Raw genomic sequence first — 24,077 nt, 5'->3', positions numbered from 1 at the left:
CAATTAACAATCTATCACAAATCCTCTATCCAAAAAATTGGGTGTAAATTTCAAAATAAGTGTAAATAAATAGCTTTCTCAGAAACAGCACTCTTTGGGTGCCAGGGTGGTTCATTTGGCTCAGATCATGATCCCAGGGCCCGGGATTGAGCCCCATGTCAGGCCCCCTGGTCAGCGGGGAGACTACTTCTCCCTCTTCCCTGGCTTTTGCTCTCTCTCTCTCTCTCATTATCTCTCTCTCTCAAATAAATAAAATCTTTAAAAAAGAAAAAGAAACAACATTCTTGTAACTTTAGATGAGGTGCAAATATGAATTAAAAATCCCTGAATGTGACTCTACCTCAAGATCTTGCTTCTCAAACTGGAGATCATTGGTGTTTGAGGGGGTGAGGTACATGAAGCCTTGCATTAGATGTATCTTCTTTTCTTGAAGATTTGGAAGAGTATGCATTTTTTTAAATTGGGGTGCCTGGGTGGCTCAAGTTGGTTAAGCATCTGCCTTCGGCTCGGGTTGTGATCCCAGGGTCCTGGGATCGAGCCCCGCATCGGGCTCCCTGCTCCGCGGGAAGCCTGCCTCTCCCTCTCCCACTCCCCCTGCTTGTGTTCCCTCTCTCGCTATGTCTCTGTCTGTCAAATAAATAAATAAAATCTTTTAAAAAAAATTGAAGTATAGTTAAATACATTATTATATTAGTTTCAGGTGTACAATGTAATGATTGAACAGTTTTATACATTTCTCCTTGCTCATCAAGATAAGTGTACTCTGAATCCTCTTTATCTGTTTTACCCATTCCCTCAACCCATCTCCCCTCAGGCAACCACCAGTTTGTTCTCTGTATTTTAGTGGGTTTTTTTGTTTGTCTGTCTGTCTCTTTTTTTCTTTGTTCATTTGTTTTGTTTCATAAATTCCACATAAATTCGTATGATATTTGTCTTTCTCTGAATGACTAATTTCACTTAAGTACTCTTTAGGTCCATCTGTGTTGTTGCAAATGGCAAGATTTTGTTCTTTTTTATGGCTAAATAATAGTCCATTGTGTATGTACACCACATCTTCTTTATCCAGTTATCTGTGGATGGACATTTGGGCTGCTTTCATAGCTTAGCTATTGTATACAATGCTACAGTAAACATAGGGGTGCATGTGTATCCCTTTAAATTAGTGTTTTTGTTTTCTTTGGGTAAATATCCTGTAGTGGAATTCCTGGATCATATGGTAATTCTATTTTTAATTTTTTGAGGAACCTTCCTACTATTTTGCACAGTGGCTGCACCAATTTGCATTCCCACCAACAGTGCACGAGGGTTCTTTTTCTCCATATCCTTGCCAACTCTTGTTATTTCTTGTCTTTTTTGATTTAGCCATTCTGACAGGTATAAAATGATATCTCATTATGGTTTTAATTTGCATTTCCCTGATGATGAGTGATGCTAGTTAGTTTCATGTGTCGTTGACTATAGTCTTCTTTGGAAAAATGTCTATTCAGGTCCTCTGCCCATTTTTTAATTGGATTGTTTGGGGGTTTTTTTGGTCTTAAGTCATATAGATTCTTGATATATTTTGGATATTAACCACTTACGGGATATATCATTTGCAAGTATCTCTTCCCATTTAGTAGATTGCCTTTTTGTTTTGTTGATGGTTTCCTTCACTGTGCAAAATGGAGAACTGTGTATTTTTTATATTTACAAAGATAGGAATATATTTTAAAGCCACAAACAAAATTGGCAGGAATTTTAAGAAATCCTTAAGATTGTTTTAAGGGATAACTTCAAATCCCCAGAGAAAAATTTGAGGGTACCTGTGGAAACATTTTGATAGGCAAACCTTTTGTTAAGGTTTGTTTTATTTAGTTAGGTCAATAATTCCAAACTGTGTAAAACTGTGGAAGTATATTGGGAAAAATAGGATGAAGTAAAGGAAATTTTACTATGTATATCAGCAGCATAGGCATCTTTATTCAAAGAAAGCCTAAGAAGTTATTTTCTCTGTCACCTTAGATTTTATTTTTGCTATAGTTAGTAAAGCTGTTCCTTTAAGGCCAAAATATTTTTTTAGGCCTTCCTTCTCCTAGCAGGGAAATATTCTGTTAATGGGTTGCTAACTTAGACTAAGCCTATGGAACTAGTAAGTTGGTAGTTAATGGTTTTTCTTCATTTAAAGTATACTGAAATTAATTTTATATTAAAACTTATGTTCCACCTTTCCTCTTTTTACAGGACAATGAAAAGAGAACTCCACTGCATGCTGCTGCCTATCTTGGAGATGCAGAAATCATTGAACTGCTTATTTTATCTGGTATGGTAAAGCTCTGGTTAATAAGAGCACATCATGCATATTTTTGTCATAATTAATATTTATCAAACCTGGTTGACTATTTCTTTATATTTGTCTCAGAGTTGAAACTTGTTCATTCTACAGCTGATCTTACATCATGTGCCAAGTACTGTTCTAGTGCTTAGAGTATGTCGGAGAGCAAAACAAAGATGACTGCCCTTAGGGGGTGGATACTCCAATAAGGAAAAATAGGCTGTAAATACAAGTAAATGTTACAGCATGTTAGAAGATGATTAAGTGCTATAGAAAAATGAGAAAGTAGGTCAGGATAATGGGTGAGATGAATGATATATAGGCTCAGGCATTATAGAGAATATTCGTAGGAGGCCTAATTAACCACAGAGTAACTAGGAGACAATTGCAGTTCTACTAGGGGAAGGTGATGTGGCTCAGACCAAGTGCAGTAGTGGAGGTAGTGAGAAATGGTATGATTGTGATATATTTTGAAAGTGATGCCAGCAAGGTGTCTGTCTTTAAATAGCTTTTATCTAAATCTTTTTGAGGGCCTGTTAAATTCATTTTAGGAACCTGTACTTTATCTTTTAATTTCTCCTAAACTGTTTAAGACTTCGCAATATGAAGTAATGGTAGAACTGTTTCTTATGGAATAGCTCCTATTGTGGTCAGACTGCCTGCAGTCAAACAGCTTAGAAGTATTTTTGTTGTAGCCAAATTATTGTAAATAATATTTATTGGAAAAAGATTCACATGTTTAAATTGTGCTTGTGTTACCAGATTGTAGATAGACAATGTAATTAAAGAAATAGCATCATTCATTTAATATTTGGGAGTAGGAGCACTGAGAGAATTTGTGAATGAGATCTCATTCAGTAGCCTAAATAGAGGGGTACCTGGTTGGCTCAGTCAGTTAAGCATCTTACTCTTGATTTAGGCTCAGGTCATGATCTCAGAGTCATGAGATCAAGCCTTGCGTCAGGCTCCGTGCTGGGCATTGGGCCTGCTTGAGATTCTCTCTCTCTCTCCCACTCCCTCTGCTTGTGCTCTTGTTTCTCTCTCTCAAAAAAAAAAAAAAAAAAAACTAAATAGAATTTTGCCGTTCCATAAATTTATGAAAATTTTAAAATCTGGGTTTTATAACAAATTGCATGATCATATAGAATTAAATATAGCTAAATATTGACCCAGCTAATATTTTTTTATTGAAGTATTAGTTTCAGGGATACAACATATATATTACTCAGTGGTCCCCAGCTGATATTCTTATATTACTTTCTTGATGAGTAACTTCATCGTAGATGCACTTCCTTGAAGATATCTGTTCCTCTGTGGATGCTAGCTCACTAGTTACCAGCTTAAATTTACTAGAGGAAATCATATTTCCTCTTAATTGAGGCTTCTACTATAATAATGTGAATTGATGGGGTATAGGTTTATATGTGGAATTTTCTTTACAAACATTGTCTAAGAAACAGTTTCTTTTTTCTTTTAAGACATAGCTATGCTAGAAACGGTACATTCTAGTTAGTCTAATGTCTTGGACTTTGGATAAGAACTCTACTGCCACGTTTTTTATTTTAAACACAGAATTCTGTTCATTTACTTCCCCTTTAATATAAAGATTTTATGACTTAAAGTGGAGGCTTCTTTTTCCCATTTTTAATTTTTAACCTAGGAGAAACTTTTCAGGTGCTCCGTTTGACTTAATTCCTGGCTTTGAAAGTGAATGTTTATATCAAGGATTTTTAGCTATTTACAGAAGGTTGACTTCCTAGTCTTTGTAAGTATGATAGTCAGATGAGCCTTACGAATGTGACAATATCAGATATCAGCTTTGAAATAAGCATTTGAGAGAGTGCTTAATTTCTTTTAAATAATTGAAAGAGAAATAATGTATAAAATTAACCACCATATATGTATAAATGCTATATCAGCTTGTCTTTGAAAACTAATTTTAGTATTGTATTTTATCAGTTTATGAGGATGGAAAAAGTCACAAATTTATAGTTTTCAGAATAAAATTACATTTTACATTGGTCTCAAACTGTATTATTTCCTTGATCCAAATTTCATTTGACTTCAATTTCTACTCCTCTCCCTTTTGCATATTCCACTCTGATGCCACTGGCTTACCATCTCTGGGTATTTGAACCGCTTTTTCTTTATCCTCACACTCTCTTTTCTCAGGTAGCCACATGACTTGTTCTTTTACTCACCTTTTTTATGTCCTTGCTCAAATGTTACCTCTGGGGTGAAGTTGTCCCTGATCACTGCCTCCACCACCACCATCCTTTCCCTTTCCTGTGTTCTCTTTTTTCCTAGTACTTATTGTTATCTGATATCCTTTTTTTAAAATTTTACTTAGTCACTTCCTATCATTCTCTCCTTACTAGAATGTAAACTCCCAAGGCAGGCAGGGGGAGGGGCAGAGGGAGAAAGAGAATCTTAATCAGGCTCCTCACCCAGCACCGAGCCCTATGGGTGGGGGAGGGGGGGTAGTGGCTCCATCTCATGACCTTGAGATCATGACCTGAGCCTAAATCAAGAGTCAGTTGCTTAACTAGACTGAGCCACCCAGACGCCCAGCAATATAAGTTTAGACTTTACATTTTGGTCTCAGTTTCTCAAGTCTTTAGTTGAAGTGAGAATGGGAGAGGTGGAAATGCAGTAGGAATGTGGAGTGTAGGAGTTCAGGTAATTGAAAAAGGAAAGAAGACAAATGATCTGTTTTCTATGGATGCAACTCAAGCTCTTCCATAGACTTCGTTCTTCTTCAGACTACCACCTAGGCTCTAGGAAAAATAAAATAAAAACTTAATTGGATCTGGAATGAAATCCAAGTCTAAGTTTCTACTAAACCAGAACCTCCGTTTTCCACTTACAAATGAAAAATAAACCAGGCTCTGTGTTGTCATGAGAGGCACTGCAGATAGTGTTTAGGTGCGAATCTTGGTCCCACCTCTTAGCACCTCTGTGATCTTTGGGAAGTTATCTAATCTCTCAGCCTTAACATCCTTTTCTGAAAAGTGGGAAAAATATTAATTTTATAGTTTTGAAGCAAATATGATGTAGTTAAGATACCTAGAAAAGTACCTGGTACATCAGAGATACTCAAAATCTGGCTATTTTTTTTTTTTTAAACAACCCTTCTTTCTTTCCTCAACTTTATTTGGTCCTGCAAATAAGTAAATTCCCGATGTCAGGAATAACCTTTTTTTAGTGATTTTTAGATATAGTCTCCTAAAAATTCTACCCTCCTCATTGTGAAATCCAGTCACATTCTGAAATGATAAACTGGAAGGAGTTATTTAACAATGGAGGAAATACAGACAAGAGTTTATTTCCACAATCTAGAGAGACAATGAAACAAAATAGACTCTACAGAATATTCTTACTCAGCAAATTCTAGAATTAAAAAAAAAGTCTTTAAAACTATAGATAGTTACATAAGTGTCTTACTGAACACAGCCCCCAGTAGCTCAGCAAATAATGAGTGAAGGCTCATATAATTTGTAAACAGAGCTCTAACAAGTCAGAAGATAGGGAGTAATCAGAAATGTGTTCCTAACTTTTAAAGTTAGTTGCTGTATAGGATGACTGTCACGACCTTTATAAAAATGCCACTTTACATAGTTGAAGACTGAAACCTGAGTCAGAAGGAATTCTAGTTTGATGGGTTTTAACATTTGCTATAATTTTATGTATTTGAAGGTTTGTGCTGATTTGTATAAAATTAACAATTTTTAAAATAATTATTCATTCATGTTATATCAATTTAAAATTCCCATTAACTCTTTGAAAGTTGATTAGAATAGTTTTATGGAAGATACAGTAGATAACTTAGCAATCAACAAGTATAAGCTAGCTACTGAATTCTAAGTATTACAAATAGATTTCCAGAATAACAAGCTAATAACTAATTATATTCAAAGAATTTTCAACAACAAAGATTATCCAGATAGTAAATAAATAAGAACACATTGGGCTTAAAGTACACATTAGAGCAGGTGGATTTAGCAGATGTTTACAAACATTCTATCCAAAAGCAGCAGAATATACATTCTTCTCAAGCATACATGGAAGATTCTCCAGGATCATGTTAGGCCACAAAACAGTTTTTCATAATTAAGATTGAAATCCCATTCAGCATCTTTTCAACCACAGTGATCTGAAACTAGAAATTAAAGGAGTAAAGTTGAAAATTCACAAATATATGGGGGTTAAATATTACTGAACAACCAGTGGGTCAAAAAATAAAAGAGCAAAAAATATCTTGACAAATGAAAATACAACATACCTAAAACTAATGGGATATGGCAAAAGCAATTCTGAGAGAGAAGTTCATAGCAATAAATGCCTGCATTAATAGAAAAAAGAAAGAACTCAACCTGGCTTTTCACCTCAAGGAACAAGAAAAAGAAAAGCCCAAAGTTACTAGAAAGAAGAAAATAACAAAGGTCAGAGTAGAAATAAGTGAAATTTTATTTTATTTTTCTAAAGATTTTATTTATTTATTTGACAGAGAGATACAGCGAGAGAGGGAACACAAGCAGGGGGAGTGGGAGATGGAGAAGCAGGCTCCCCACTGAGCAGGGATCCTGATGTGGGGCTTGATCCCAGGACCCTGAGATCATGACCTGAGCCGAAGGCAGACGCTTAATGACTGAGCCACCCAGGCACCCCAAAATAAGTGAAATTTTAAAAACAAAAGAAAAATCAGTGAAACTAAGAGCTCATTTTTAAAAAAAATAAACAGACAAACCTTTAACTAGACTTATCAAGAAAAAAGTTAAATAAGATCAGGAGACATTCCAGCCAATACCACAGAAATACAAAGGCTCATAAGAGATAATGAATAGTTATATACCAACAAATGGGACAACCAAGCAAAAATGGTTAAATTTATAGAAACATAAAATCTACCAAAATTGCATCATGAAGAAATAAGAAATCTGAACAGACCAATTACTAGTAAGGAGATAGAGTCTGTAATCAAAAACCTCCCAACAAAGACAAGTCAGGACAGATGGCTTCACTGGTGAATTCTACCAAATTTTAAAGAAGAGGATGGAACACTTCCAAACTTCTTTTTTTATGTGGCAAGTATCGCCCTGATAACAAAACCAGACAAGGATACTATAAGAAATGAAAATTATAGGCCAATATTCCTGATGAACATAGATGCAGAAATCCTCAACCAATATTAGCAAACCAAATTCAGCAGTACATTAAAAGGATCATACACCATTTTCAAGTGGGATTTACTGTAGGGATGCAAGAATGGTTCAACATCTGCAAATCAGTGAGATGCACCAATTAACAAAATGAAGGATAAAAATTATATGATCTCAGTAGATGCAGAAAAAACATTTGACAAATTCAGCATCCATTCATGAGAAAAACACTCAACAAAGTGCTCATAGAGGGAACATACCTCAGTATAATAAAGCCATATATGACAAGCCCACAGCTATCAACATACGCAATTGGTGAAGAGCTGAAAACTTTTTCGCTAAAATCAGGAGCAAGATGTAGATACCATTCTCATTACTTTTACTCAGCATAGCCCTAGAAGTCCCAGCCAGAGCAGTTAGGCAAGAAAAAGAAATTAAAGGCAATCCAAATTGAAAAGTGAAACTGTCTCTATTCATAGATAACATATTATATATAGAAAACTGTAGACTTCGCCAAAAAACTGCTAGAACTAATAAACTGAGTAAAGTTTCAGGATACAGAATCGATATACTTAAATGTGTTGCATTTCTTTCTATACATTGATAATGCACTATCAGAAAGAGAAATTAAGAAAACAGTCCCATTTACAGTTACATCAAAAAGAATTAAAATAGCTAGGAACAAATTTAGTCAAGCAAGTAAAAATCGGTACACTGAAAACTAATAAGACATAATGAAAGAAATTGAAGAAGATAAAAATAAATGGGAAGATATTCCATGCTCATGGATTGGAAGAATTAATATTGTTAAATGTCTGTACTACCCAAAGCAATCTACAGTTTCAGTGCAGTCCTTATGAAAATTCCAATGGCATTTTAACAGAAGTAGTAAAAAACAGTACTGAAATCTGTATAGAACCACAAAGACCCCAAATAGTCCAAACAATCTTGAAAAAGAACAAGGCTAGAAACATCACATTTTCTGATTTCAAACTATTCACAAAGCTATAGTAATCACACCAGCATGGTATTGGCATAAAAACAGACACATATATCAGTGGAACAAAAAGAGAGCCCAGAAATAAACCTATGTATATATGATAATTTGTGACAAAGCCAAAAATATGCAATGGGTTAAGGACAGTCTCTTCAGTCATTGGTGTTGGGAACATTGAACAGTCACATGCAAAAAGTGACACCAGATCACTATCTTACACCATACACAAAAATCAACTCAGAATGGATTAAAGACTTGAATGTAAGACCTGAAACCATAAAATTCCTAGAAGAAAACATAGGGGATAAGCTCCTTGATATCAGTCTTGACAGTGATTTTTTTTGCATTTGACACCAGAAGCAGAAATAACAAGCAGGACGGCATTGAACTAAAAGACTTCTTCAGTACAGCAAAAGAAACCAACAAAATGAAAAGGCAACCTACAGAATGGGAGAAAATATTTGCAAATCATATATCTGATAAGGGGTTGATATCCAAAATATAGAAAACTCTCACAAATAGGTAACAAAACAATCAATCTAATTAAAACTTGGGCAGAGGAACTGAAGAGACATATTTCCAAAGGAGACATACATATGGCCAACAGGTGTATGAAGGTGCTTAACATCACTATTCATCAGGGAAATGCAAAGCAAAATCACAATGAGATATCACCTCACACTTGGTAGAATGGTTTTTATGAAAAATACAAGAGTTAAAAAGTATTGGCAAGGATGTGAAAAAAAAGGGAACCCTTGTGTACTCTTGGTAAGAATGTAAATTGGTACAGCTGCCATGGAAAAAGTTCCTCAGAAAATTAAAAATGGAACTACCATGGGATCCAGCAATTCCAATTCTGAGTATGTATCCAAAGGAAATGAAATCACTATCTCAGAGATATCTGCACTCCCATATTAGTGGTAGCATTATTCACAATAGCCAAGACATGGAAACAACCTAAGTGTCTGTTAATGAATGGATAAAGAAGTTGTTATTTGTGTATATATATAATATGGAATATTATTCAGCCATCAAAAAGATACCTTGTCAGTCTTCCAGCAAGGTCCATGAATGGACCTTGAAAACATTATGCTAAATGAAATAAGTTAGAGAAAGATAAGTAATGCATTTACATCTGAATGTAAGTGAATCTGAAAAGTAAGTAAGGGAATCTGAAAAAACTGAACTCCTAAAAACAGAAGAGCTTCGTGGTTGCCAGGAGTGGGGGAGATGTGTAAGGGCAGTCAAAAGGTAACGGAATTCTAGTTTATAAGATAAGTAAGTTCTGGGGATTTAATGTGCAGCATGGTAGCTATAGTAAACAATATTGTATATTTGAAAGTTACTAGGAGAGTAGATCATCAAAGTTCTTTTCACACAGCAAAATTTTTAACTATGTGATGTGATGGATATTAACTAAACTTACAATTTTTCACAACATATATGTATCAAATCATGTACATTTTAAACTAATACAGGGTTACGTCAAGTATATCTCAGTAAAACTGTGAAAAAAAGAATATCACTCAGAACAGTAGTCTTCAAACAGTGTACTTCAACTTTATAAAAGTAGACTTTAAGTTTGAGTAGTGGTGCTTCGAGGGTTCTACTTAAATTTGGTGTGAATGCTATGGTTGCTAAGGCCCAGGTTAGACACTTATTTCAAATTCTGCCTCTACCACCAACCTTATATTGAATGAATTTTTAATAAGTTTAGTTAGAAATTAGAATTTAATCTAGGTTTTTGACCTAATCGAGTCTCTAGATCGAGAAGAGAATGAAATTACATGGAGAGGAAAGTAGGCAACAAAATTAGGCTAATTTGTTCTTGCTAGCAGCAAAAATGGGTAGTGTAGAAACTTCAGGGTAGATTGCTCCTGCCTTTCATATTAATTATTAGTGACATTTTATAATAGTGATTAGGTTAACCATAACTGGTGTCATCTTAAGAAAATTAAGCAATATGAAGTAATCTCCATTGAGCACTTGCATTATACCAAAATCATGATATGCTTCAATAAAAACACAATAAATACTGTAATTTTGTATTATAAAAACTACTTTGGTATCTATGGCAAGGTTATCTGTTGCTGCAATATTTCTCTAAAATAGAAAACGAAGAAGATAAAAAGGTTGACATCAGTCTATAGAGTCATGTCCTTCCATGTTCATGTTTCAGGTTTTGATTGTTTTCTGACTTCCTATTATGAGAAATTAGGAAACCATGTTCTCTAATTTGTTCCAGTCTTGTGTTTTCATTTTTTTTTTTTTAAGATTTTTTTTATTTATTTGACAGAGAGACAGCGAGAGAGGGAACACAAGCTGGGGGAGTGGGCGAGGGAGAAGCAGACTTCCCGCAGAGCAGGGAGCCCAATGCAGGGCTCGATCCCAGGACCCCAGGACCACGACCCAAGCCGAAGGCAGATGCTCAACAACTGAGCCACCTAGGCGCCCCTTGTGTTTTCATTCTTAAAAATTACGACTTTACATTCTATTTTGTAATCAGAAATCCCACTGTTTTCACACGCACCCCAGTCCTTATTCATAGCTTCTCTAGCCCCAAGTTTTTTATTTTTGTTTATCTCTTGGTTGAATAGACATCATTATCAAGTTTTTGGAGGGTTGGGTTTTGTTTTAATATTTAGTAAGAGCTCATGGATGTCATATTCTTATTTGTTTGAGATTGTTGCCTTTTTATTTAACTGAAGGGTAGATTGGCTAGTTAAAAAATTCTTGATTCACACTCTTCCCTCTCAACTTTATAGATGTTACTCCAATGTCTTCTAGCATTGAGTGGGAGTCTTGGATTAGGCTCTTCTCTCCTTACCATTTCTGTTCCCCACCCCCCCCATACCACCCTCCACTACCATGGTCACTTCTTTTCTGCCTGGATGCCTGCAGGATTCAATTCTTTATCCCTAAAATTCAGTACTAACTTAGGCTAAATCTATTGATTATTTTTGCTGGGACATAATGTGAGCGTGCATTTTTAGTTCTGAAATTTAGATTTTTATATCATGTATATTTTTCCCCTTTTTTATTGTTATGTCAATCACCATATATTACATAATTTGTTTTGGTGTACTGTTCCATGATTCATTGTTTGTTCATAACACCCAGTGCTCCATGCAGAATGTGCCCTCCTCAATACCCATCACCAGGCTAACCCATCCCCCCACCCTCCTCCCCTCCAGAAACCTCAGTTTGTTTTTCAGAGTCCATCATCTCTCCTGGTTCGTCTCCCCCTCTGACTTACTCCCCTTCATTCTTCCTCTCCTGCTATCTTCTTCTTTTTCTTTTTTCTTAAAATATGTTGCGTTATTTGTTTCAGAAGTACAGATCTGTGATTTAACAGTCTTACACAATTCACAGTGCTCACCGTAGCACATATCTTCCCCAATGTCCATCACCCAGCCACCCCATCCCTCCCACCCCCGACCACTCCAGCAACCATGTATATTTTACATTAAACCTTTGAATATTTTATTTCCATGTTTTTCTGTCAGTAAATTTTTCTACCATATGTTTTTCTGTGAGCTTTTCTCTGAATTGTAGTTTTGTCTCTTCCATTTAGTTTTGGTTATTGCCTTATGCCTGTCCTTCATTCATTTATCAAATATTTAATGAGCATGTCTGTATCAGGCACTATTCTAGGTGCTGTGGGTGAAGCAATGAATAAAATAGATGGAAGTCCCAGCCTTCGTGGAGTTTATGTTTTGGTGGGGGAGATAGTAACAAGTTAATATACATAGCTTGTCTTGAGGTGATAATTGCTATGGGAAGATTAAAGGAATATATGTTGGGTGGGGATCAGTTGCTGTTCTATATTAGATCATCAGAAAAGAGTACATTTGAGCAGATAACCGAAGGATGTGAGGAAGCAAGCTTTGCACACCAGGCAGGTATTTGGAGGAAACTGAGAGAATAAGAACAAACACCATGAAGTGGTAGCATGTTTGGAGGCAAGTGAAAAGGACAGTAAGAGATGAAATAGAGGAGGTGGCAAGGTTCCAGATCATGTGTGGCCTTGTAGGCTTTGGCAAAGACTTGTTTTGGTCCTTAAAGTGACATGTAAAACCAAAGGCGAGTTTTGAGTGGCGTGACATGGTCTGACTTGGGTTTTTAAAGATTCACTCTGGTTGTGGTTCAGAGTCTTAGCTGTGTTTTAAATTGTGTTTACTCTGCTTTTTGTTATTTCTAGGCTTTTATCTGTAATCGTTTTATTTTCCTTTTTTACTTTCCTGATCTCTGCCAGCCCTCGTCTCTTGGCATTGTCTTGCCTCTATCTTCAAACTCTTTGAGATCTCTCCTCAGCGCTTACTCTCTCTGAATTTGTGTATAGAGAGTAGTTTGCAAATTCATCCTCTCCTTTCCTGGGATAATTTCTTTCAGATATACCTGTTAGCTGTATTTTACTCAGTTTACTCTGCTCCCATATATTTTTCCTTTTGTCCTGTGCTGGATCCTTAACATATCTTTAAAGAATTTGCTTCTCTCCAGAATAGTTATTTGGTAATGAATAGAGTAGGGAGGGGCAAAAAGTGAGCATTAGTTAGGTTTGTCTGTTCCAGTAGTTCTCAAACTAAATGGGTTTTCTCTCAGTCTAGGAGAATAGTTTCTTTTAGTTCTTGGTGTACTATGTGTAGTTGGGGCACTTGGCAGCTCCTTAGATCACAGAGTCTTAGGTAATGATCTGCTGGTATTTGGCCCTTTCCCTCCATCTCCAGCTGGGTCAAAAATAGTAAAGATTCATGGTTGGTTCTTCCTTTAGCACTACCCCACTTTGTTCTTCTTTATTATAAAGTTAGAGTTCTATGGATCAACAGCTCTAGATCATCTAAGATATTGTTAGAAAGGGATTCTGGGACACAGCAGAGAAAAAGGGACAGATATACATGCACACAAAAACATTCTTTTAGAAGGACTCAGTAACCTTCCCAGAATCTGAAGAAGCTTCACTTGATTGGGTATCCTTCCTTGTTTTGGTATAGATTTCACTGTATTTGTTAAAAATTTTCATAGTTTGGTTTGCAGTTACAGCTGTTTTGTTGTATTGAGGATGGTATTTCTCCACATTCTCTTTTATATTTTTGTGAGGTTTTTTTCTTTTTAAGAGTAAAACTACTCTCTTTAACCTGCAGTCCAGGACTAAATTCATTGAAAATGATATGTTTACACATGATGCAGCTCCAGGACTTTTGGATGAGAGGTATCATTTGTGACATATTATATGTAATCAAACAAGTGAATCCTTCCATAGAGTCTATAGTCACACTAGAATCTAGTGTAATTCACAATTATTGATTGGGGTAAAATAATAAAAGGAAATTGTGTTTACTGTATCTCAAATACTATGCTAAATTTACTTTTTCACTCTTAACTCTGTGAAAGTGTTATTATGGATAGGGAAACTAAGGCATGTAGAGATTTAATAACTGGCCAAAAGTTACTCTGCTATAGTCTCTTGCTCCCCTCTATGCTCCCCTCCCACCCTGCCGCCAGCACCCCCCCCCCCCAGCAAATTTGGGTAGACAATTACTTTTATTGAAGAACTTCTGTTTTAAGGACTGAATTTTCTGGCTACATGAGTATAGATACTTTTATGGGAGCTATTCATTTAATGTTTGTATTTAAAACCATAGGTTTAGCAGTACCTCAGACTGTTTCCTTTATGTGGTTAAGTGGTTAAATGACTGTGTTGTGTAAGGCATTAGTCAAAAACTCATTTATCAGTCTGTTTTAGAAAATAATAGCCCTTAAAAAGGAAATACGAATGTTATGTATTAGGAATTAAACCTAAAGTATGTGACCCTTGAAAACCTTCAGTGCTGGTATATTAGTTTGCTAGGACAACCATAACAAAGTACCACAAGTTGAGTGATTTAAACAACAGAAATTTATTTTTTCACAATTCTAGAGGTTAGAAGTGTGGAGATCAAGGTGTTGCAGCATCAACTCCTTCTCAGGGCTGTGAGGGAAGGAACTGTTCTAGGCCTCTCTCCTTGGCTTGTGGATGATCACCTTCTTTTTGTGTCTTTCATCTGTACTTGTCCGTGTCTAAATGTCTTCTGCTTGTAAGGATATCAGTCATACTGGATTAGGGCCGACCTTAATTACCTCATTTTAACTTAATTACCTACCTCTGTAAAGACCCTATTTCCAAATAAGATCGCTTTCTGAGGTGCTAAGGTTAGGACTGCAGCATATGAATTTGGGAAGGGTGTTGGGGAGACAGTTCAACCCACAGTATCTGGTGTCCATAACACCATCCTAAATGATACAATGCAGCAGCAGCTGTCCACACACCCGCCCGCCCCTCCCCCCCCCCCCCCCCCCCCCGCATTGCAGGTGGAAAAGTGGAAATGTAGTTGCTTTTTGCTTATTCCACTCCCAGCCTGAAAACAGAATCTGAAGCTTTTGCCATTACTTTTGGTAGGCAGCCAAAGGAAAGCATTATTTCCAGTTTGAGAAGAGTAATGAAAGTATTTGGCTCCTAGCTCAGTTCACTGGACATGGACCGTCTCCTCGGAGGCTTAGGAGTAGAGAAGAGAACTATTCTCTGCAAGGAGAAGTTTTAGAAAATTATTAGGGGGACTGCTTATAATTATTATAAACACCTGTGGAAATAGAAATAACTTTAATAGTATCTACTATCAAGTCCTTAGCCTAGATCAGAGGTCAAAAGACATTTTATGTAAAGAGCCAGACAGACACCTGGCAAGTACTTAATTCTACAACTCTATAATGTGAAAGCTACATAGTTAACACTTTCAGTGAATAGGTGTAGCTGTATTGCGCCAAAACTTTATTTACAAAATAGATGGCTGGCAGTCTGTGGACTGTAATTGAAGACACCCTGGTATAGATTATAAAAGATGCTACCTTATCTACTTAATGGTAAGGTAGGGCAAGGTATTTAATAAGTATGAAATAATTTATTCTGGGTACCTATTTCAAAATAGGATAGAATGTTCTAATAGGAAATGGATCATACAGATCACTTGGCACAACCTTGTTTTACTGATAACTTAGTTTCAAAACTCAAAGAATTGGCAGATCTTGTTGATTAATTAGATTAAGGAGAAAACAGATGAGTTGAGACCTAGAGTTAAATGAGATGCTCCTGATTTGAGTTTCTGACTCCTGAAACCCATTTTGCAGAAACAGGAGCTCCCTGTGTTATTTCAACCTGGGGCCCATCCTCCCTCGCTCTCTGCCCCCACTTCCCCATATACACACACAAGGCACAGGAGGCAGAGATTGATTGACAACATGAAGGTCTAGGCTCTGGGGAACAGCCTCAGCTCACACAGCATGCTATTACAGAGCCATTATTAGATCATAGGTGCTGCTCCTGGGCTCCTTCCACTACTGCCTGTCTCCTCACAAGTCCAGACTTCTCTTCAGCTGCATGGTTTTCTAGAGCCCAGAATAGACTAATGTAAGTAAATCAGATTATTTATTTATTTTAGAGTTTTAAGCAGACTCTGCACTGAGCATGGAGCTGGACACAGGGCTTGATCTCACAACCCTGAGATTACTACCTGAGCTGAAACCAAGAGTCAGATGCTTAACTGACTGTGCCACCCATGTGCCCCAGATTTTTTATTTTTTTAAATTATTTTCTTGTTGATCTTCAGATGAGCTAGACATTGACCTAATTCTGGAAATCTTACCTTAATTTTTTTTCTTTCAAAAACTGTCAGTACATTTTTATATGTATGAATTATTAAATGAAAAGACTGGGTGAGAGGAAGCTGGTTATCTGAATTTTTCTATATAATCTAATGGTGATATCAAATGGATACAACCTATTTGGGTTACCCTACAGTTGTTTTTTGCTTTTTTTTTTTTTTCTTTTTGCTTTCAACATTTCAGAAATCTTAATTACATCTCTACTCTGGAAGATGAATCTAAATTCAGATATTTGAAGTGGCATACGTGCTGGCTGCTTACTTAGCATCTTAAGGGAGAGCTCATGGATTTCCCTTATACATGGATTTGTGGGGGGGAGACTAGTAAAGAAAGTATTTGATACACAATTGGGCATAGCTATCTTGGATTTAATGAGATGTGCTCCTAGCACTTGAGAGGTTTTCTGAAAGTATTGGTTTGTAGTAGTTATCAGTATATCATCCTTAAATTGCTATCTTAATTGTCTTCAGTTTCTCAGCAGTGCTTCCTCTTTACCTGAGGGTCTCCCAGTAACCTAACTTCAATAATTGGGATGGGGCTGCTATCTTACATTTTCTTCATTTTTAATGATTAGGAAACAGTAAAGAAATTAATCTTTTCTTGGTGACTTAAGATCATCCTTATAAACTACAGATATTATACTCTGCCATGTACAAAGTATGTGATGTTTCCATCAGAGCTATTAACATTTGATTTTCTCTGTTCCAAGACTTTTATGTTTTAAGTCGGTATGATTTTTTCCCTTTCTCCATCATCATTGTTAGCCTTTGTTGCTGGTTTTCAGCTGTTAGACTGGTAAACTTTACTCTGGAAATACCTTTTTCATTACTGGAATGACTTTGTAGCTTGTGTTTATGAATATACAGATAATTTTGGAGCTGTCTAGAACAAAAATCTGGTTATCTTCAGAATTCACATGAGATGAGCTCTGGGAGCCTGGACATCTGAAGTGTGCCACCATGTTTGTTGCTCTTATGCCATTTTTCATTTTATAGCCAGCTGTCACTCTTGTACATTGCTATGCCATATTTGTTAATATGTAAAGTGTATACTAATTAATGGATGGGGGCAGGGGAGATATTTGTTCTGTTGGTGTCCTTAGAAATAGATCAACTATTTCTTGTATACTTGACCGTTAGTTTACAAGGAATTAAAACATTTGATTAGTGCTGTGTGATTTAACAAAAGATAAGATGAGTGCCTTCTGGAAAGATTATGATCAGATGTCTAGAATCCTATGGTGCTGATCTTCCCGGGGATAAGTATCTTTCAATTCTAAAAAGGATAAGCCATTTTTTTTAAATCACATCATCTGTTACATGAGTACCAACTAGTAGTATTTTGTATCCTCAGTAAACCATTAGTGGATTCTTTGTTGTAGTCACTCATGTTTTTTGATAAATTAACTTTCAATTTGTTATTAAAATTTGTTATTAAAAGTGAAGAGACTAATTAATTAATTATCACAACTTAAAATGGAAGAATGAAACCAGCAGGGTCTTTTACTTTAGGCTGCCAAATGGGCATCAAAATTAGAGTTTCTTTCTTTAACCATGTATCTGATAATCTATGTTCATAAGAAAGACAAAGCTATCTTTACTGTCTACCTAGTCACTTTCCATTTCTCTTTGCACTTGAAGCCAGATTCTTGGAATTTTTTTATGGCCACTCCTTTTATTCCTTCTTAAATACATTCCTTTCTTTTTTTTTAATAAGTAGTATTTCAATTTTATTTAAAATAGGTATATTTAAAGGTATGTGGTATACAGTGAAATTGCCTTTCTATCCCAGTCCCCTATTACCCAATTCTCATTGTACCTCACCACCTACACAAATGCATAGGCAACCGTTATTAATGTCTTAGTGTTCTTTCAGGGTTTCCTTATGCATATAATGCAAATATGAATAAAGATACTTATACTTACCTCTTCCATTTTCTACATAAAATTAAAGAACATTACTCATCCAGTTCTCACTGCTTTTTTCACTTTTTTCCCCCTCAGATCTTTAGGAGCTCATAGAGATTCTTCTCAATTTTTGTGACAGCCACATTCCATTTTCTTGTTAATTAACACCTGGAATCACACTTAATAACCCTTCCCATTTGCTGAAGACCTATTATCAGACCTCATTCTTTTCTACCTTTGTCTATCCAAAGTACTATTTCTGAGTGAATCACTACCTTTCAGGCCTTAATGCCAGGATTTGCCCTTCTACTATGCACATAAACATTGTAGAAAGAGGTGCAAGGATTATGGAGAACCTTTGAAGTTCCAAGCAAAGAAATGGGAGAATGAAACAGCCAGAGCCTAGCTTTGATATTGTCCCTTTATCATTTCTGAGGACTCCCAACCTTCTAACCTATATGCATTTCAAATATTTGCAGTATCCACATTCTACCTTTTACCCAGAACAAATGCTGACTTCATTGTGGTCTCACAGTCTATGTTTTAACCATCTTGGTCTCCGAAGAGCCTAGCAGGTAGTTGTTCACGTTTATTACATAAATATACCACTCTCTCTAGCTATTTCTTTATTCTGCTTGCTTTCTTTCTCTTTCTGCTATTTCTTTCTCCCAAAGCCTAATTGAGCAATCATGAAAGCTCTCATATTGGTTAATTCTTCCAGTGTCCTCACTGTCACTGCTCAGGAGTTCAGTTACTCTCAGAATTTCAACTGCTACATTTGTGAATGATTTTATACACCTGCATTTCATATCATTTTTCTCTCAGGTTCAGGACTTTTAAATCTACTTCTAACATATCTGTGTTGTATGTTTATTACGTTAACCTTTGTAACAGGGCATTAGGAGATCTGCTCTATAGATGAAGAAACTTTTGTTCAGAGGGATCACACAACTAGTTAGGAACCCATAGCTAGTAGTTGTTAGAGCTGTGACTCAGAGTCACTGCACTTGATTATTCCCTGGAACCTCCACTCAAAACATGGAATGCAAACATTAGGACATCTGAATTCTAGCCTTGCTTCTACCATACTGGACTTCAATGTTAAGCTATTCTCTGTGCCTGTGTTTCATCATCTAGAAAATGAGGAGGTTGGACTAGATATCTAAAGCCCTTTCGCACCAGGTAGTTGTGATCCTGGATATAAATCTAGGGTTGCTTATAGTGTAAGACTCTTCACCAGTTTCTCTGTACTTTTAAGAGCCAGTGCTGTTTCTCTCTGCTTCGATATACACTAACCCTACAGTTTGGTTGCTGCTTCTGTTTGGGGTTTAGGTACCAAATCAGTGGATTTTATGTAGGCAATAGATGCTACCCCCCCAAATTTAATACATTTTGTCTTACTAAATGCATTTATATTCGTTAAGGATAAATTTTGTCCATTGACTCAATGATTTTTAAATAACTGTATGTAGTTGATTTTTTAAAAATTCTTTAAACCTTTAGGTATAACCCAGAAAGACATATGGGTTTGTTCATTTCTTTCTTTCTCAATTTTTTTCCTAAGTCTATAGCCACTGTATCCATTTTACACAATAACTTTATAGTACTAGTGCACTTTTAATCCTCATTGGAGAAATATTTTGGTATTATATTGCTTTATAACACAATGCATTCATTAATAAAGAAATGTAATGAAGACTTTGTAATGGTCTGCATTTTACATAGGAATATTCTTATTTATTTGAGTTTTTCAAGACACATTCTAAAATGGGGCCTTATTTTTACTGTAATATGCTCTGTATAAAGGTGCTTTTCTAGCCTACATATAAAATGATGTTTCTTTTATTTTTAATAAAAAGAGCTAATACCTTATTGGATAGTTTTGTTTTGTAACTTAGTAGTAACTTATGAGCAGAAAGTATAAAAAATAAAGTACTACTTTTTCAATTGTTAATTATCCAATTTGGACTATATATAACTAATTCAGGAGATTTATTTAAAATATTTTATGCAAAATATTTCAATTTATTTTTTTCTTCTTGTTGCAGGAGCTAGAGTTAATGCCAAAGACAGCAAATGGTTGACACCTTTACACAGAGCAGTTGCATCTTGTAGTGAGGTATGAAATTTCTTTTAGTAAATATATTGTATATAAAAGCATTAAGCAGGCTTGCCTGTGAGCCTGTATTCAAATTCTGTGTTTTCAAAAGAAGGAAAAAGCAACTGAAAATACCTAGACTGGTTAATTTATTTTAAAATTTGTACAGACCAAGTTAACTGTTCCCATTTCTCTTTTGTGACAAAGTTCTCTTGGAGAGTCTGAAGTGCAGAGAGTAGAAAACCCTCCTTATATATGCCCTACAAGAGAGATTATTTTCTATACCTATAAAATCCTCCTCAGTCTTTTCTTTCCAGATATGCTGCAAAGGTTCTGCTGACCATGATCAAGAAATAATAATCTCAGCAGTATGTAACAGTTCATTGAAATATTGTTTAAACACTGAAATTAACTTCAAAAACATGATGTGATCTCACATTTTACCAGTTCTAAATATACAACCTAAAATGTTAGGTGTCTTATGGGGAAGAACAGTTTCTTATTTATAACCCTGTGTATGATTTGTTCTTCAAGATAACTGACATTTTTGGAGAACATTCATTTTTATGTTTTTCATATCTTCCAGTCCTCATGACACCCTTGTAGGATAGATATTTTGAGGGAGTTGTAGTTAATGATTTGCCATAAACCACTCAACTTTTGAGTAGCAGAGATGGAATGAAAACCTGGACCCTCTTTTTTGTCATCTTACTCTCTTTCTAAAATGTATTAGGTGCATTTTACAAAAGCATTGTGCCCAAGGAGCTCTTGTCTCTTCATTCTTCTTTGTATTCCTCGTTGTGAATGTCTTGAACCCAGAACCAGTGAAGAGAAGTAGGGGCAGAATGGCTGGGAAGGATTTCAGACCCTGAGATGTGACAGGCAGTGTTAGCTGTAGCCTCCTACTTGGAAGGAGGAGAGAGGGAACAGTGGGTGGTGTGCTGGAGCACACATCTTACCTTAGATCTGGGTCCGTGGTGTGCTCTAGCTGTTGAAATGTGGAACTTGGATCTGGAGAAACTGGCTACACTAGCTGTGTGATCTTAGGCAGATCTGGGGATTATCATGAAAACTAAGACATTAACCAAAATACTTTGAACTCTGAAATTCCATGGGAATATTTGGTGGTTAGCCCTCTTGTAAAGAGTTTCTATAAACAAGGGCAGTTAAGGAAGATAAACATTACTGTCTTTGGAACCTATTAATAAGTTAGACCTAACCATTTTTTAGTATGACTCTTGGGAATGTGATTATTAAAATTGGTGTTTTGCCAAATTAAGTCATAAGAAGGAACACTTTGTATATTTGTAGAGATTGTGAAACAGACAAAAAATTCTTAAAGAAAATAATTAATGGTAGAGGAAGATGGCAGGTTCTTCCCAAAATCTTGACAGCTGATTTTTTAAAACTGTGTACTTAGCCTGAGCTGTAGGATAGAAAGCAGTGATCTTAAGAAGTTTCTTAAGTCTGCTTTCATCCTAAAAATTACTGGGCTGTGTAGTATTACTCTTTTGCAGGAAACCTAGTCAAGATTATCAGTTTCACCCATGTTCTTTTAATTTTTTCTATTACATCCTCAGAGCAAAAGAGAGTTGTACTTAATTTCATTTAATAAGAAAATATAGCCACATAGGGGTATGGAAAAGACAAAATTTTAGGCAGTTTTGCTTTATGTTTTTGAGATACCATGAGAGAAGTAAACCCTACAGAGGATGATCAGAGTGACTGTTTTCTCAATTCTCCAAGGCCTTTGGAAGCTAACACCATTGTAGAGCATCGTGGAGAAATTTAATTCATCACAGAGAGGATGCCTTAGGTCTAATTCCCTCACTGTACCTAGGCTGAGAAAGGCTGCTTCTGGTTATATATCCTGAGCTCCTCCACTCTCCCTCAGTGACATGGCTTCCACACACTTCATCATATTGGCTGGCTGACTTGTTTCATCACCAGAGATTTGTGACTTCCATTCTTCTAGTGGAGTGTACAGTTCAGCTCCCTGTAAATGCGGAGTATTCTGAATATATTGATTTCTGAGTATTAGGACTTTGTGTGTGTGTGTGTGTGTGTTTTGGTTTTTCTTTGCTTGTTTTTTTAAGAAGCCACATCACACTGCTAGATCCTCTAGAAGATATACATTTACTTTTTTAACTTAACTCTAGGAATTACATTTTAGTTCTATCAAGACACTGAGTTTATATTATCACATGAGATAGTAATAGCCCATCCAGCTATTAAAGTTTATTTGCAAATGTATTAGCCCTTCTTTTCCCTGTGCCTGACTTCAGATCAATGGTAAGAATTGCTAAAAAGGCAGAGCCACAGACAGCTAGTGCTGTACAGACTCTTCTAGATTGACCCCAAGCTATGAATAAATACTCTTTAGATAAAATTATTTAACCTTTTGTCATCACCCCATATTTCATAATCTTATTAAAATCAGTGTCCTGGGATATTTTCTTAGCTGTTTTTTCAAAGTCAAGGTACATGTGCAGCATTTCTTATATATACATAGCATCTAATAATGGAAAAATTGCTATTGAGGTTACTATGGTAATTACCATTAGTAAAACCATGTATACCCTTTATTATCCTTATATCATTTTCTCAGTGCTTATGATGTGCTGATAATATGATCTAGAATTTTATTAGGTTATGACATCAGGCTCATTGATTTGCAATTTCCAGAAATTTGCCTGTTTAGGGGCACCTGGGTGGCTCAGTCTGTTAGGTGTCCGACTCTTGATTTCAGCTCAGGTCATGATCTCAGGGTTGTGAGATCGAGCCCTGGATCAGGCTCCACATTGGGCGTGTAGCCTGCTTAAGATTTTCTTCTTCCCTCTCCATTCTCCCCCCCCCACTCTTGTGTGCTCTCTCTAAAAAGAGAGAGAAAGAAAGAGGAAGTGAGGGAGGGAGGAATTTGCCCATTTGATTTGGTTTAATGTCTCCCATCTGTATATTTGTTTTTTCTGAATTTTTAAAGATCACTGCTATTGTGATCTGACATACTGTTCTGAGCGGTAAATGGTGCATAGATTAGTTAGTTTGGGTTGCCATAACAAAATATTATAGACTGGCTGGCTTAAACAACAGAAATTTATTTTCTCATAGTCTGGAAGCTAGAAGTCCTAGATCAAGATCTAGCAGAGTCCATTTCTGATGAGGGCTCTCTTTTGGGGTTGCAAATTGCTACTTCTCATTGTGTCTTCACATGGTAAAGAGAAAGGGGGTATCTTTCTCTTCCTCTTCTTAAAAAGCCGCCAGTCTTATCAGATTAGGTTGCCTCTCTTTCATCTCATTTAACTTTAATTTTTTCCTAAAGACCCTATCTCCAAATACAGTTACACTGGGAGTTTAGGGCTTCAACATATGAATGGTGGGAAAACACAATTTGGTCTATAGCAGTCAACCCATGGTTCAAACATTGCTCTCTATTGATTCTAGGATCTTAGTAACTGTGTTTATAGCCTTTCTTAGGTTCCATCTTACTTCCCTTACCTACCATTAACTGGATTTTGTTTTTGCTTTTCAGTGAAACAAAAGAATAGTTTTGATTTTTCTACTTCTTGCTAATGGAACATAAGTATTCTCCAGACTTTTCAGAAGATTTAATGTATGCACTGTGAATTCCAGAGTGGGAATGAATAAGGCAAGCCTGGCATCTATAGTATGCCGTGTTTGCCTAATTTATCCAATTATAAATTCTTCATTTTGTTTTTAATTATTTTCTGGTATATCCATCAGCACACCAACTAACATTTCCCAGTATAGTGTTCATTTTATCCCCCAAGTCACAATATGCCCTTCTTGAGATGGAGAATCCTGATGGTGTGTTTGTACCACTTCCTTTCTGTATCCTTTCTCCATACTCCTTTTTTTTTTAATTGAAGTATAATTTACAGTAAATGCAAAG

General features: G+C 36.0%; 1 protein-coding gene across 7 annotated transcripts in view; it reads left to right on the top strand.

Moving 5' to 3' along the window:
• Window positions 1–24,077, top strand: part of ANKRD28 (ankyrin repeat domain 28) — a 193,984-nt gene that overhangs the window by 109,738 nt on the left and 60,169 nt on the right. For 5 of the 7 annotated variants that reach the window (XM_028099161.2, XM_088026242.1, XM_028099160.2 and 2 more), the window contains exons 3-4: window positions 2,221–2,299; window positions 20,118–20,188. In XM_028099161.2, coding sequence (XP_027954962.1) covers window positions 2,221–2,299; window positions 20,118–20,188 — 150 coding nt within the window. The remainder of the gene's footprint in view (window positions 1–2,220; window positions 2,300–20,117; window positions 20,189–24,077) is intronic. The other 2 variants (XM_088026240.1, XM_088026238.1) reach the window with 1 other exon arrangement.

Source organism: Eumetopias jubatus, unplaced genomic scaffold, assembly GCF_037043125.1.
Source record: "Eumetopias jubatus isolate StellerSeaLion01/CBP00866 unplaced genomic scaffold, mEumJub1_p1.0 scaffold_1, whole genome shotgun sequence".
NCBI classification, from domain to species: domain Eukaryota; kingdom Metazoa; phylum Chordata; class Mammalia; order Carnivora; family Otariidae; genus Eumetopias; species Eumetopias jubatus.
Note: the sequence above shows the minus strand (reverse complement) of the source record. Positions and strands in the feature narration are given on the sequence as shown.